The 14245-nt window shown below is 43.2% G+C and overlaps 1 protein-coding gene across 11 annotated transcripts in view; it reads left to right on the top strand.

Annotated features, from left to right (window-relative positions):
• The window catches only part of LOC137358726 (sodium channel protein type 8 subunit alpha-like), a 238476-nt gene that overhangs the window by 116603 nt on the left and 107628 nt on the right, over positions 1 to 14245 (top strand). For 9 of the 11 annotated variants that reach the window (XM_068024971.1, XM_068024984.1, XM_068024972.1 and 6 more), the window contains one exon: positions 9982 to 10188. The exons of 1 other annotated variant lie outside the window; for it this stretch is intronic. In XM_068024971.1, the coding sequence (XP_067881072.1) occupies positions 9982 to 10188 (207 nt within the window). Of the gene's footprint in view, positions 1 to 9981; positions 10189 to 14245 lie in introns of those variants that run through there. One more of the 11 variants, XM_068024982.1, reaches the window with a different exon arrangement.

Raw genomic sequence — 14245 nt, 5'->3', positions numbered from 1 at the left:
ATGTCCAAAGAGACTTGGGGGTTCAGGTGCATAGATCTTTAAAATGCTACGAGCAAGTGCAGAAAATAATCAAAAAGGCTAATGGAATGCTAGCCTTTATATCTCGAGGATTGGAGTATAAAGACACAGAGGTTATGCTGCAGCTGTACAAAACCCTGGTTAGACCCCCCTTGGAATACTGTGAGCAGTTCTGGGCACCACACCTTCAGAATGATATATTGGCCTTGGAGGGAGTGTAACGTAGGTTTACATGAATGATACCTGGACGACAGTGGGTTAAGTTACGAGGAGAGGTTACACAAATTAGGCCTGTTTTCGCTAGAATTTAGAAGGCTAAATGGTGATCTGATCAAAGTCTTCAAGATATTAACAGGAAAAGACAGGTTAGATAAAGATAACAAAAACAAGAAATGCTGGATTCACTCAGCAGGTCTGGCAGCATCTGTGGAAAGAGAAGCAGAGTTAACGTTTCGGGTCAGTGACCCTTCTTCGGAACTGTTCCGAAGAAGGGTCACTGACCCGAAACGTTAACTCTGCTTCTCTTTCCACAGATGCTGCCAGACCTGCTGAGTGAATCCAGCATTTCTTGTTTTTGTTTCAGATTTCCAGCATCCGCAGTATTTTGCTTTTATTTTAGATAAAGATAAACTATTTCCACTGGTTGGAGATTCAAAAACTACGGGGCATAGTCTAAAACTTAGGAGCAGACCATTCAGGAGATGTTAGGAAGCACTTCTTCACGCAAAGGGTGGTAGAGGTTTGGAACTCTCTCCCACAAACAGCAGTTGAAGCTAGAACAGTTGTTAATTTTAAATCTGAGATAGATAGATTTTTGTTAAGCAAAGATAATAAGGGATATGGGCCAAAGGCAGGTATATGGAGGTAGGCCGTGGATCAGCCACGATCTAATTGAACGGCGGGACAGGCTCGAGGGGCTGAATGGCCTACTCCTGTTCCTATGTATCAACATCCTGCACCCAATCTGGGGATGCTCAATACTGTTGTTTTAATGTATGTATTTTTAAAAATACTGCCCTTACTTTATTCTCTTTTGTGTGTTATACAGCACATTTCAAAAATTGCCTCTATTAGATTTCAAATTTCAAAGCTACCATTTATTGAATCTGCTTTATCTTGTGCTACTATCCTGAAGATGTTGATACATTTTATAAACCTTATAAACAGAGATTTGGGAAATCTTTTGCTGCATCCAACAATAACTTGAATCTATATAGTGCCTGTTACGATCAGGTAAGGAGGAGTCGAAAGGCTCCCCTCTTGTTCCTCTCCTTGTTAGACCGCAACAGGGTTTATTTCTTTTTTAAAGCGAGTGTACTTGCCAAGTCAGTGAGTGTTTAACTATTTATATGCTATGATCATAAAAGAACCAATTGGACAGGTTTTCTTGAGTTTAACAAAGAAAGCTTTACTGTACTTAAACCATTCTAATTAAAGTAATAAACAATGCTCCAACTTTCACACACTCACTCGAGGATCACACAGATACACAAAAAGGTTACAGAATGTGGAAGGATAGATTGCTTGGATTAGAGTTCGGAGCAATAAAAAGGGGTATACAGTCTGTGGAGTTTGGTAACTCAGTTGGCTTCCGACTGAACTCGGTGGTCCTGAGGCTTCTGTCTTGTAGATGTTGCCAGCAGGGTCGGTGGTCCTCCTGGAAACCTGGATGAGTTCCTTCACGGGGTCTCTGTCTGCCATAGTGATAGGCTTAGTGGTTATGGCCAGCAGACAAGGGTCAAGACTTGCCAGCTGGACTGAGGAGAGAGAGAGAGGGACCCCACTTGGATCTCTTTTGATCAGTGCCCAGTTGTTTATCTACTGCAGAGAGAACCCAGCTTAAAATACACAGATGATGGGCCTGTCACACAATGGCTCAGTGTGTATTCCCTCTTGCAACTTAATTATTTCATGTCTAGGAATTCCCTTCTCTCAATCAGGGTCCCACTGTTCAAGTGATTACCTTTGAGTGGTTTGTCTCCACCAATTTAATGTCCCAAGTGATTTCCTTTAAATGTCTTGTTAATGGGGACTGGTCAGGTGATTTACTCCAAACTTCCCAAGTCATTGTTCTGGAGTGGACTGGCCAGACATCCCGACTCCCTCTCAATGCATTGGAATGTCGGGGATTTTGATGCAAATTTCGGTGGCCATTTTAGCTGCTAGCAGTCACCTTTTTAAAAAATGTAATTTAGGTTTCCAGCCAATGGATTAAAAAATCATCATTCGGCATAGCAAGTGTTCGTGACAGTGCCTTTAATGTAGAACAATTCCCAATGCATAAAGGCATAATCAAAAAATGGAAAGAAGGAGATATTAAGAGCGGTGACAGTCAGAGGTTGCATTTTAAGGAGAAACTTTTAAAAGGACTGGAAGGTATGTAGCAATGGAGGAGTTTAGGGAAGGAATTTCAGAGCTTGAGGCCTAGGCACCGAAAGGACAACCACCAGTGTCAGGAAGAATTAATGGGAATTCCCACATAGGTAAGGAATGTGGAAGAGCTTCCACTGGATGTAATAATTCAGAAGGAAATGGCATTGAAAATAGTTAATGGGATGAAGAGTAAAGAAATCGGCATATGGACATGGTAACTTTTTTTTAATGAGGAGGAAGCAAGGCACTATGCACAATTTTCCAACTATCTTTGGAAGTGGGAATTCTGCCAAAGGACTGGAAGGTGGCAGATGGTACACTCCTGTTTAAAAAAAGTGAAAGGGATAAGCCATGAAATTTACAGGCTATTTAGTCTTGTCTCAATTGTGAATAAACTTTAGTTCCCCAGTACAGTATGGGATGAAATTAGTGAATACTTAAAAACTCATGATTAATCCAGGGCAGTCAGCATGGACTTGTAAAGGGCAGGTCGTGCTTGGCTAATTTAGTTGCATTTTGAAGAGTGTATTTGTAAAACAAATGTAATTGATGTATGTATGAAATTTCATGAAGCATTTGAGAGAGTGCCAAGTAAGAGACAGTATGAAGATGAGGCATATGGTTATAAGAGGAAATATAACCACGTGGATAGAGAGATGGCTGGGGGCAGATAGCAGGGAGTAAATAGATTTTTTTTTTCAGATTTGTAAAATGTGGATAAAGGTGTGCTCTAAGATCCGTGTTGGAACTTCTCGTGTTTTCTGTTTATGTACATAATTTAGACAGACATGAAAAGAATTGTAGCAAAATTTGCTAATGACAGCAAATTAGAGTAAACTGTGAGGAAGAATGCAGGATTGGTAGAAGAAGTGGTCAGATGCAGAGAGAATTAGAATGTAGTTTGGCTGTAGCTTGGAATATTTTGTGCCGTTTTGAGCACTCCATTGTAAGGATATATAAACAATGGGAAAAGTGCAATGTAGATTCACAAGAATGTTGCGAGGGAGGAGGGAATACAGTTATGAAGAGAAATTTGAGAACTTGCTGCTTTTTTCACAAAAACTAAAAAGATTAAGTTATGACTTAAGTGAGTTCTTCAAAATGATGAAGGATTATGAATGCTGATCGATAGTTTCCATCAGTTAGTGAGGCTGTAACGAGAGGGCACAAATTTAAAATAATTAATAATTAAAGCAAAGGTCAAAAAAATCCTTTACGTAAAGTATGGTTAAAGCATGGAATTTTCTCCCATAAATTGTTGTTGATTCAGAATCTATAAGTTCTTCTAAAATGTTTTAATTACCCCATTTGGCCCATCAAGTTGGGTTATATTCCTTGACTTAATCAAAATAACTCTTAACTACCCTCCTGCATGCTGCTTTTCATCCTGGCCAAAGCTTTTCCTCTCAGATTTCACTTTAAATAAAACAAAAGTCCTGACTGGCTTTCAAGCCTTTTCTGGAATTATGAATTAACTGATCCTAGTTGGGTTTGCAATTGGGATGCTACAATTGACCTTCATGCCACTTGGCCAGGGAGAGGGAAAATCAGCCAAACTTCTCACTTTGGATCGCCCTGTAGCAATGCTGGCTGGAGGTTTGTGCGATAGCATTGGATGAGGGGCAGGATTAGGCTTGGCTGTGATGTTCCCTGTGCTGCCGGTACTCTGACTGGGCTCAGGCATGAATTATAGCCACTTGAGTGAAACACTGGAAGCTGTTCATGAAATCAACACTCCAGCAAAAAGCCAAGACCTTCAGGAGATTGTACGGAAGGGAGAAAATAGGGAAGGAAAATACTTTTTTTTGGCGGAGGTGGGGTGGGGGAATAAATCCTGTGAATACTAATTTGATTTTTGCTTATAAAATGCATCAGAATTGTCATTGGAATTGTTCATTTCTGGCACTTAGCCCCTTATGAGTAACATCCATTGGCTAACTGTGTCTAAAATAGCAGTTCCGTTCTGGCAGTAATCCTGACTCAACCTGCTCCTGCAGCACACTATCAATCTGCTGCTACTTTCCTTTCATGGCCCAGGGCCAGCAGCAGAGCCTATGCTCAAACAGACATGGGAAATTGGAAAATTGTACAGAATTCTACAGAGAAATGAAAGCGCATGGGAGACAATTTCAAGATCCTTAGGACAAAATAGTGATTTAAGAAAAAAGCTGTTGATAACTGCTTACCCATAATTTTCAAGAGTTCTGTAACTAGTCTGTTCATTGCTCTGATTTGGCAAACAATAGAACAGGGCTTCCAGGTTAATTACCAATTTAGGGGGAATAGTTCCATCGTTTCAATATTCAGAGCAAAATCTTAAATGTGTACAAAGAATACAGGAATATTTGCTGTGTGCGCTTTGTGTAATGTATGAAGAATGGGTTTAAATTTTTGTTATATATAACACATGACATGCAAGAGCTCTTCTCCCAAGGAAAATCGACTCGAGGCCATTCAGCCCATCAAGCCCATTCCTATCACAGCGCAGGTGAAATGTACCATATCATGTGTCTATTTAATTTCAAGAGGAAAGGTTCTACTTGAGTATTTCCTGATTCCCAAAGGTATTTGAGCAAAATTGCAGAATATTTGTCCAGCAACACACTTCCACTATTCAACCATGGTTTGCTGCACTTCACAGATGACACCCTGACCCAGAAGCGCAGAAGCCACCAGGTTGCATGAGGCATTTGATAGTCTTAGTCTTTACCTATCCCTTATAATCTCCAGTTCTAGTGCCACCCAGATATCTATCCAGCTCCTCCTTTTAAAGGAATTGACAAATTTGTATAAAATTCCTCTGTTCCTATTTTAACAAAGGATAAATCCATTTAATTTGAGCAGTTGAACTCACGTTTTCAATAAGCCTCACTAAAAGCGTTTGGAACTGGTAAACCTTTTTGAGAGTATATAATCATCACATGCGATATGAAGTATAGGTCAATACCTGGTATATGGTTGGTGCCAGCAATACTGTGTGTTATTGACTATGGGCAATTAAACTTGGTGAACCTGAAATCCATGTGATTTTGATCCTGGGCTAACGATGCCTGACACGCATCCCACCAATTTCGTGCTCCCAGTTTCATGTTCTGGGAACTTATACCAAAGGTTAGTGAGCCCTGCAATATTTTCTCCCCATCAAAATCAATTTGCCAAATCTCTTCTATGATGACAACTTTATTTGGTGACATGCTATGTGAACTTGCACAGTACCAACTCCAGAACTTTAGCACAGAATGGGCTGAATTTTATGACCGGTGGCAGGCCCGGAAATGGGCATCGTTCCCGTCCGTCATGTGGGCAGTTGCCCCACTTCGATCATGCGGTGGGTGGCCGTTTTGCATATTGGAGATGTGGGCCCTCCCAATCATGTGGCAGGGGCGGGATATGAGTCGCCGAATACAGCGTCAGATGACTTTGGAGCAGTTGCTGGCACCATATTTAAAAGCCTGCCAGCCCTGCATTCAATCCTGCCTTAGATTCATCGGCCGCTTGGTGCAGCTTTAAACTGAGTGTGATTGATCCTGGACCACCCCCCACCACCAACCTACCAGGGAGGGCAGCAAATGATGGCCGCGACAAGACAAAGGAAGCGCCACAGTTCAGTGACGCCTTCCTGCAGATTCTCCTCCAGGCTGTCAGGGAAAGGCAGGAGGTTTTCTTCCCCAACGATGGCAAGAAGAGGTCCTCCTGCCTGACCAAGCAAGCCTGGACGGAGATCGCAGAAGAGGTTAGCAGCCATGGGGTCACACAATACAACTGGGTCCAGTGCAGGAAGAGGGTCAACGACCTCCTGCGTTCTGCCAAGGTGAGTGCTCCATAACTCTTGCCTTTTTGGGGATCGCATGTGTTTACTTGGGGGGATGCGCGACATGAGGAGGGTGGCACTACCATGGCGATAACAGAGGGGCGAGGTCAGGACCTCATCCTGATAGATGCATGGCTGCATTTTGGCCAGGAACACAGTCTTTCGTAGCTCACCAACACCAACACCACCCGCCCCCCCCCTTAACTCCCCTGACAGTGTGTATCAGCATGAGAGCTATCAGATCCCCCCAACAGGGGATGAGGATCTGACACTAGCAAAAATGTCATGCTGATCTCTCTGCCAATCTCCATGATCTCTATCCTTCCTCTTGCAGGACAAGAGGGCCCAGAATAGGAGGGAGACAGCTTGGACTGGTGGAGGAGTCCCTGATCTGCATCCTTTCATCACCACTGAGGAAGAGGCATTGGAACTGGTGGGGACCCAGGGCGGCCGTGCAATTTTGGACAGGGAGACTGGAGTCCCTGTGTGAGAGAGTGAGGATTGTCTTCCATCAACAGACTAATTATGGCGAACCACATCATGCCTGGTTGACATGACGAGATCTCCACAGCCCTAACCCTCACGTGTTTGTGTCCTCTCATGCAGTTTGGTGTCCACAGGAGACTGCAGCAACAGAGGGACAGTTGCCCACCTCTGAGCAAGAGGACCAATGAGAGGATTCACCGTTCCATGGCTCTCCTGCACCTTCCAGTGCAGATACTTTCACCCCGGTGGGTAACCGCTTGGCTTTAGAATCAAGGCCACAAACTGGGGAGAGCTTGAGCAGCTGGCTGAGGCTGAGACTGCCGAGGCTTCTGACAGTTGGAGGACTGTGAGTGGCCAGGCTCATGCTGAGCCCCAGGCTGATGACGAGCCTCTGGTGTCGACAGCACAGGGCATGCTGGAGTTGCAGAGAGAGGTAAGGCAACATCTGGTGGAGATGCCAGAGGCCATGCGCAGCCATGAACGTACGATGGAGGAGTCCATCCAGGCCATGACTGCTGCCATGTCTCAGGCGTGTGAGCACATAGCTTCCTCCATTAAGAGGTTGGCGACCCTCATGGAGAGCCACATTCCACAGATGCGCGCAGACCTGCACACCAACACCTTGGCCATGAGCTTGAGGCAGCAGTGGCAAGGCGAGAGAAGGAACAGGAGCCTGGAGACTTTTCCCACTCATCATCCATCTCTGGTGACCAGGGAGGTTCAGGTGAGCCTTCAAAGGAAGGAGGAGAGGCTGCCCTCCACATCTATGTGATGTCATCATCATTAAATGTTCTTTTGTGCAACTCATTAGCCATCATTGTCTGAATGCCATGTTCAATTATGCCTCAATTGTAAGCTGCTGACTTCCCTCCCCCCCCCCCCCCCCCTTCCCCTTTAATGCAATGTCAATGTGACCATAGCCTCATTAACATATGTTTTCCCATGGGCACTGGCATGCATTGCAGCTGGTTGCAATCAGGGGCCACAAATGGAAAAGAGGTGACAGAATTCATGCCTGAAGGTGAGTGTTTATTGCATTCGCAGTGAGTGGACATTAGGTTTGCTGGAAACAGGTAATTATGAGGTTGTCTCTTGCCTCCTTTGCACATCTCTCAACTTGTCTGGCCTCCAGCACCTCGTCTTCAACACTTTCAGTGGTCGCAGACCAGTTGAATGTTGATGGAATGGAAACACTTCCTGTTGATGTAGGTGGCTGGCTGCTCTGTGGGAGCCTTGATGGCCACATGCATGCAATCTATCATACCCTGCACCTGGGGGAATCCAGCGATGGCCCTGAAGCCAATGGCCTTCTCAGCCTGACTGTCATTGTCAGTCCGGTACTGGTCTTCTTGATCAGGGCATTGGTCATCTCCTTGATGCAGCGATGTGCTGCTGCCCGGGGACCCCACGCTCATCCCCGGTGGATCCCTGGAAAGATCCAGAGGTGTAGCGGTTTAGTGCTATGGTGATCCTCAGGGCCACTGGCATGGGATGACCCCCAAATCCCACATGTCACAACTCGTCCTGCAGCAGGGCGCACAAGTTGTTGTCGGTCTCTCTGGAAAGCCGTAGTCTTCATTGATAATGGTGTTCGGACACTTGGAGGTAGCTGATTCGAGTCCTATACACACTCTGGCACACGCGGGCCCTTCTTGGTATGGCTGGCTGCTGTTGCTCTCGTGGAGCCTCACGGACAGACACAGCTGCCTCTTGGTCCTCCCTCCATCGGAGGCGCTGCATCATGCCACGGGGGTCCAAAAAGGCAAGGTGTATGAGACCCTTGCCAGGTGACCTGTGGGCCTGCAGATCACTGTCGATGCAGAGTCGACCCTGCCTTGTCAGCTGAGCTTTTGACAGCTCTGACAGCAGAGCTCCTGATGAACCTCAGAGCCCAGCCTTGCTGATGGCCCACCATCTGTTCCAGCAGTGTGACCGATCAACCACATCACACAGCAGTTAGGTAACCCAATACAGCCCCCTCACACCCACAAGCCCCCAAGACCCCAAACCTCCTTGCAGAGCCTGCAGCAACACAATCCAACGATAGCCTCCGAAACCCCCTCTTCCGCTCTGCAGCAATGCTCAGGACTGCTTCCCTGTCGCAGTGCTGTGGTCGCTCACCTCGGTGCCACCAGGTTTTAACAGTCATGAGCCCAGAGGCATGAGTGCCACCCGCCATTCACGAAATCAAGTGCCTATTATTAAATTGTAATTCATTATACATAAATGTATTTAAAAGAGCAATTCAATTTAAAATATCTCCTTGTTGCGTCGGGGCGTCAATGCTGCATGGTGCTTTCCCGCCGCTGACAAAATCCGGAACTGATATCACAACATCTGATTTTGGGGCAGACAGCTCCAATGTGATTTCCCCCTTCCCCCCCCCACACCGCCATACCCGCCGTAAACGGCCACATTAAATTCTGCCCAGTATAGGCTGACAGTCCAGTGCAGTACTGAGGGAGTGCAGCATTGTCAGAGGTGTTACTCTTCAGATGAGATGTTAATCTAAAGTCCTGCCTGTTCAGGTGAGCAGAAAGAATTCCATTGCACAATTCAGAGAAGAGCAGGGAAGTTCTCCCAATGTCTGAGCCAATACTCCTCCCTCAACCAATGCTATCAAACAGATTGCTGGTCCTTTTATCTCATTGCTGTTTGTGGGATCTTGATGCATGCAAAATAGCTGCTGCATTTGCCGACATAAATCATTCACTGAGTATGAAGTGCTTTGAACTGTTTTTAAGATGTGGGTAAAAATGCCATTAACAGTGAGTTTTTATATCTGGCATATGAGATAGGAGAAAAGAAGGTTAAGATGAGATTTGATAGAGGTGTTCAAAATCATGAGGGGTCTAGACAGATTAGATAGAGAGAAACTGTTTGCATTGGCGGAAGGGTAGAGAACCAGAGGACATGGATTTAAGGTGATTGACAAAACAGCCAATGGCGACATGAGAAAACATTTTTTTTATGCAGCAAGTGGTTAGGATCTGGAATGCACTGCCTAAGGGTGGGGGGAAGGCAGATTCAATCGTGGCTTTCAAAAGGGAATTGGATAAGCACCTGAAGAGAGAAAATTCACAGGGCTAAAGGGAAAGGGTGGTGGAGTGGCAGAGAGCTGGCACAGACACGACAGGCTGAATGGCCTCCTTCTGTGCTATGACCATTCTATGATTCTATAACGGTAAAGCTGGTAGATGGGTATCACTGTACATTAACATGCTTGATGGCTATATTAGCCAAACTATACGTTTCATAAAGATTAACTCAAAAACAAATTGTGTCTTTTGCAGACGTTAAGAGCAGCGGGGAAAACATACATGATCTTTTTTGTTCTTGTCATCTTCGTGGGTTCTTTTTACCTGGTGAACCTGATTCTGGCTGTTGTCGCCATGGCCTATGAGGAACAAAACCAAGCTACCATGGAGGAAGCTGAGCAGAAAGAACTGGAATTTAAGCAGATGCTGGAACAACTGAAGAAACAGCAAGAGGATGCTTTGGTTCGTGGCTTAAATCTTTATACAAGGGTGGTGTCAGAGTAGGACAAGCATGAGGTATTTGAGGTCAAACCTTAAAAAGATTTGCTCTGGTTGGTATCCATAGCAACATTGCAATTGTGTTCTTTCCGAATGGATTTACAAAGTTGCTACGACCAGTGCCGTTTCTCCCCAACAGTTAGAGCAAGCGGTTTGTTGCAGTGAGTGATTTCTTATTACTCGTTTTCAGTCAGAAACCAGCACATCCACTCCCAACAGAACGTTCACAATTTGTATCAGAAATGGAGAAGCTGAGGATAGTGGAACACATGCCCTCACGTGCAAGGTATCTGTTCACCACAAAAGAATGCCAGTTCGGTTCCTGCCATAATTGTTTCACTGGGCCAGCTCGATTGATAATGATGATTTTTTGCATCTGGTACATTCCTAATAGAGGGCAGGCAAAAACAAAGAGGGAAAAGGAGTAGAGTTTAAATATGCTATTTTCCTAAAGAGGCCGCTAATGCCTTTAAAAATTCGAGACAAATGGTGAATCGGACACTTTGATGTGGGGTATTTGTTAAATCACAAGTTACCTTCTGGTACTATGTATTAATGAAAACTGTGAATTGAATTTTCTCCTGTCAATAACGTTACTGACGAACCTGGCTCCCTATTTACTAGTCCTACATTCAGCTTTCACAAAGGACCATTGATAGTCTGAGTGAATGAGCAAAACTGTGGCAGATGTCCTTCAATGTGGGGATCTGAGAAAGACAAATTGGAATATTTTCTTAATGATGAGAGAGTAGGAACTGGAGGAGAAAAGGGATTTAGTTGGCCATGTACACATCATTAAAGCTAGTGCACAGGTACAAAAAATCAAAAAGGCTAATGGCTCCTATCTCAAGAGGATTGGAATACAAAGGGGAGGAAGTGATGCTTCAGTTATCCAGAGCCTTGGTCAGATCTCATCTGGAGGACTGCGTTCAGTTTTGGACACTGCACCTCAGAAAAGATATATTGAGTATGAAGGGGGTACAGTGCGGTTTCACCAGAATGATACCACGGTTTCAAGGGTTAAATTTTAAGAACAGGTTGCATAAAATTTGGTTTATATTTCCTTGAGTTTAGAAGGTTGAGGGGGTGACCTGATCAAAGTGTTTAGAATGATAAAAGGATTTTATGGAGTAATTGGAAAGAAGCTGTTTCCTCTGATAGGAAAATCATGAACAAGGGGGTATAACCTTAAATTTAGAGCTAGGCCATTTAGGAGAGAAATCAGGAATCAATTTTTCACATAAAGGACAGTGAAAATATGTAATTTTTGACCCGCCCCGCAACCCCACACTGCCCACCCCCCCCCCCACCAACCGACCCCAAAGGTTGTGGATGCTGGTTCTATTGAAATTTTCAAGACTAAAATTGATGGATTTTGTTAGGTAAGGGCATTAATGGATATAGATCAAAAGCGGGTAGATGGTGTTAAGATTCAGATCAGCCATGATCTAATTGAATGACAGAGTGGGCTTGAGAGGCTGAATGGCCTCCTCCTGTTCCTATCTATGTTCCTGTGTTTCAGCCTGACTCCCAATTCTGATGAAAAGGTCACAATAAAGCACCAGTAAGTCTTTCTCTTACAGATGTGGATTAGCCTGCATTGCAGTTTCAGCATTATTGGTGTTTTTATTTGGGTTTTAGAGTTTACAATTTTATATCTTTTATTGTATTTTCTACTTTTTTTGCTTAAATTAACAGGAGGAATTTCACCCTGCCCCTGCTGGCTTATTTGACTGGCTTAAATTGGGTTAAAGCGATATATTTCTTAAAGGAAGACTGTCCTAACTGAAACTTACTTAATTGAAGTAATCATTGGAATGCACACTTTGAAGCCTAGAATTATTGCCAGCCAAGCACATAACAAAATTTCTTCTTGTTCCTCTGTCTACGATATTAATAGAGTGGTAAATGAGGTAACATTTCCATTAAAACAGTGGACAGAGGAATGTGATACAAATACATTTGCCTGCTAATATTACTAGGTATACTTTCTAAGCTTTCATATTTAACAACAGGGAAAATTCTTTAGCAGCTTACAAATTATATGTTGTTGTTCATATTGCAACAACCTAACTGCTTGGAGCCCTGATTTCCAAAATAGGACTAGCTTGGCAATGCTTTGCAGAAAGCAGGTCAATATTAAACAGTTCATACAGAATTTTAGCATGATTAAAGTTTTCATAAATTTAATTATGGCTTGGTAGTTCCTTTTAACAATGTAATGACTCATTAGTGCAATTGCAAATGTTAAGAACTGGAAACAAAAATAAGAGCATATTAACATGTAGTTAACCAAGTGTTATGACAAATTGTATGCGATGCTAATCAGGATTTATAAGCAGATGATCTACAGTAAGGGCTTTGAACAGATTTTGCATTGTTTCTTGCTATTGAAGCACAATAACCCAGTCCAAAAGAGATCAATTTGTCCAACAAACTCCATCCATATTTGATTAATTTCAATCCAGTCTTTTCATCATTCAATCTCTGTCCAGAAATGCATCCAGTTGCTTCTAATAATATTTTGTTTAATGGCCTTCAGTAGAAACTGAATCTCCAGGTCACCTTTTGGATGAAAATATTCCTTCTGATTCTTCCTTACTTCTAAAATTCTTGTTTTTAACTTGTGTCCCTTCATATTTGAGCTCTTTACAATGATGATCAATTTTCCAGGATCAACTTTGTTGAATCTTGAAAAGTTCAGGTCATGTTGAAGTTTTTTTCTTTTCCTACGTGAACAAACACCGCTTACGTAACCTTTCCTCACACCTTGAGTTCCTGATATGTCTTGGTTGCCTACCTCTGCATCCTCTCACCTAATCCAAAAAAAGTTAATGACCTCAGTTTTTTGGGCATTTGCAGGACACAATGTTGTCAATCAGGGTTACGGAATATCTTTTGAATTCTGTTCATTTAATAGGATTAACCAGATTGAAGTAAAGCTTCTCCATCAGATCTGGCCTTCACCATACAATTACCAATGCTTATACATAGATATAGATAGTCTTATGTCTAGTAGCAAATTTGGTACATTATTCCCTCAAGAAACAACAACTGTCGATGCTGGAAATCTGATATACTGAAAATACTGAGTAGGTCAGGCAGCATCTGTGGAGAGACAAACAGAGTTCACGTTTCAGGTTGAAAGAATATATACGATCAGGGCAAGCGTTAGCAAGAGAAATATGAGTTAGTTCTGCAAAATATTGCCCTTGCAACAATTAATGAAAGTCCTGCCGCAGAGTTTGATCCTCTCTAAAACGGACTTCAGTCTCTTTCAAGCCCATTGAATGGCTTTGGAGCCAGAACAACTATAGTCATATGAGCCCCCTGTACAAGTAGAAGGATTAGTTGCCATGTTCTTTAGTGGATGAGTGAGCCATTGAAATCTTAGTCAAGTAAAAGCCTTCATCTGCCTCTACTGAAGATTCAGCCTCACTTTACAAGCTAGTTCACAGTCTTGCTTATTTGGATAGTGTTCAAAAATGCACAATGTTAATTGAGACAATTTTATTATATTTAGAGTGTTACAGCCAGGTGAGAAAGAGGTCTAGGGTTCCCTTTCTGCCTTCACCTGTTCTTACTGTAACAGGTTTTAATTTTAAACACACTGTTTTTAGCTCTCCCTTGGTGAATCCTTGTTCACAGCTTTCCAATTATAAGGCAAAGAAACCAGCACAAACTGGCTTACTTAGGTTTAAAGAAGAAAAGTTGAAATTTATTAAATTTAAACGTAAACTCTAATTCAGTTGACGCCTACATGATGCGCCTAAGCTAGCATGCATTCGCGATACACACATGCAAATAGAGACAGAAAATAGCAGAAGAAAAATAAAGTGGAAAAGTTTGAGGCAATATCTGAAGAGTTGTTGTTATGGTTCTTCAGGTTCACTGTAGAGTCCTTGATTGTAAGTAGATCTTGCTTTTCGTTGGGGCCCAGTATTCTTCTTAAACCTTGTTCGCTGGAGGAGACTTTTCTCTCTTGGGGTTCATGCATCTTCAGTGGGTTTTGGAGTTCCGT

The sequence above is a fragment of the Heterodontus francisci genome, chromosome X (genome assembly GCF_036365525.1).
Source record: "Heterodontus francisci isolate sHetFra1 chromosome X, sHetFra1.hap1, whole genome shotgun sequence".
NCBI classification, from domain to species: Eukaryota; Metazoa; Chordata; class Chondrichthyes; order Heterodontiformes; family Heterodontidae; genus Heterodontus; species Heterodontus francisci.
This window is presented reverse-complemented; position numbering and strand designations above follow the sequence as displayed.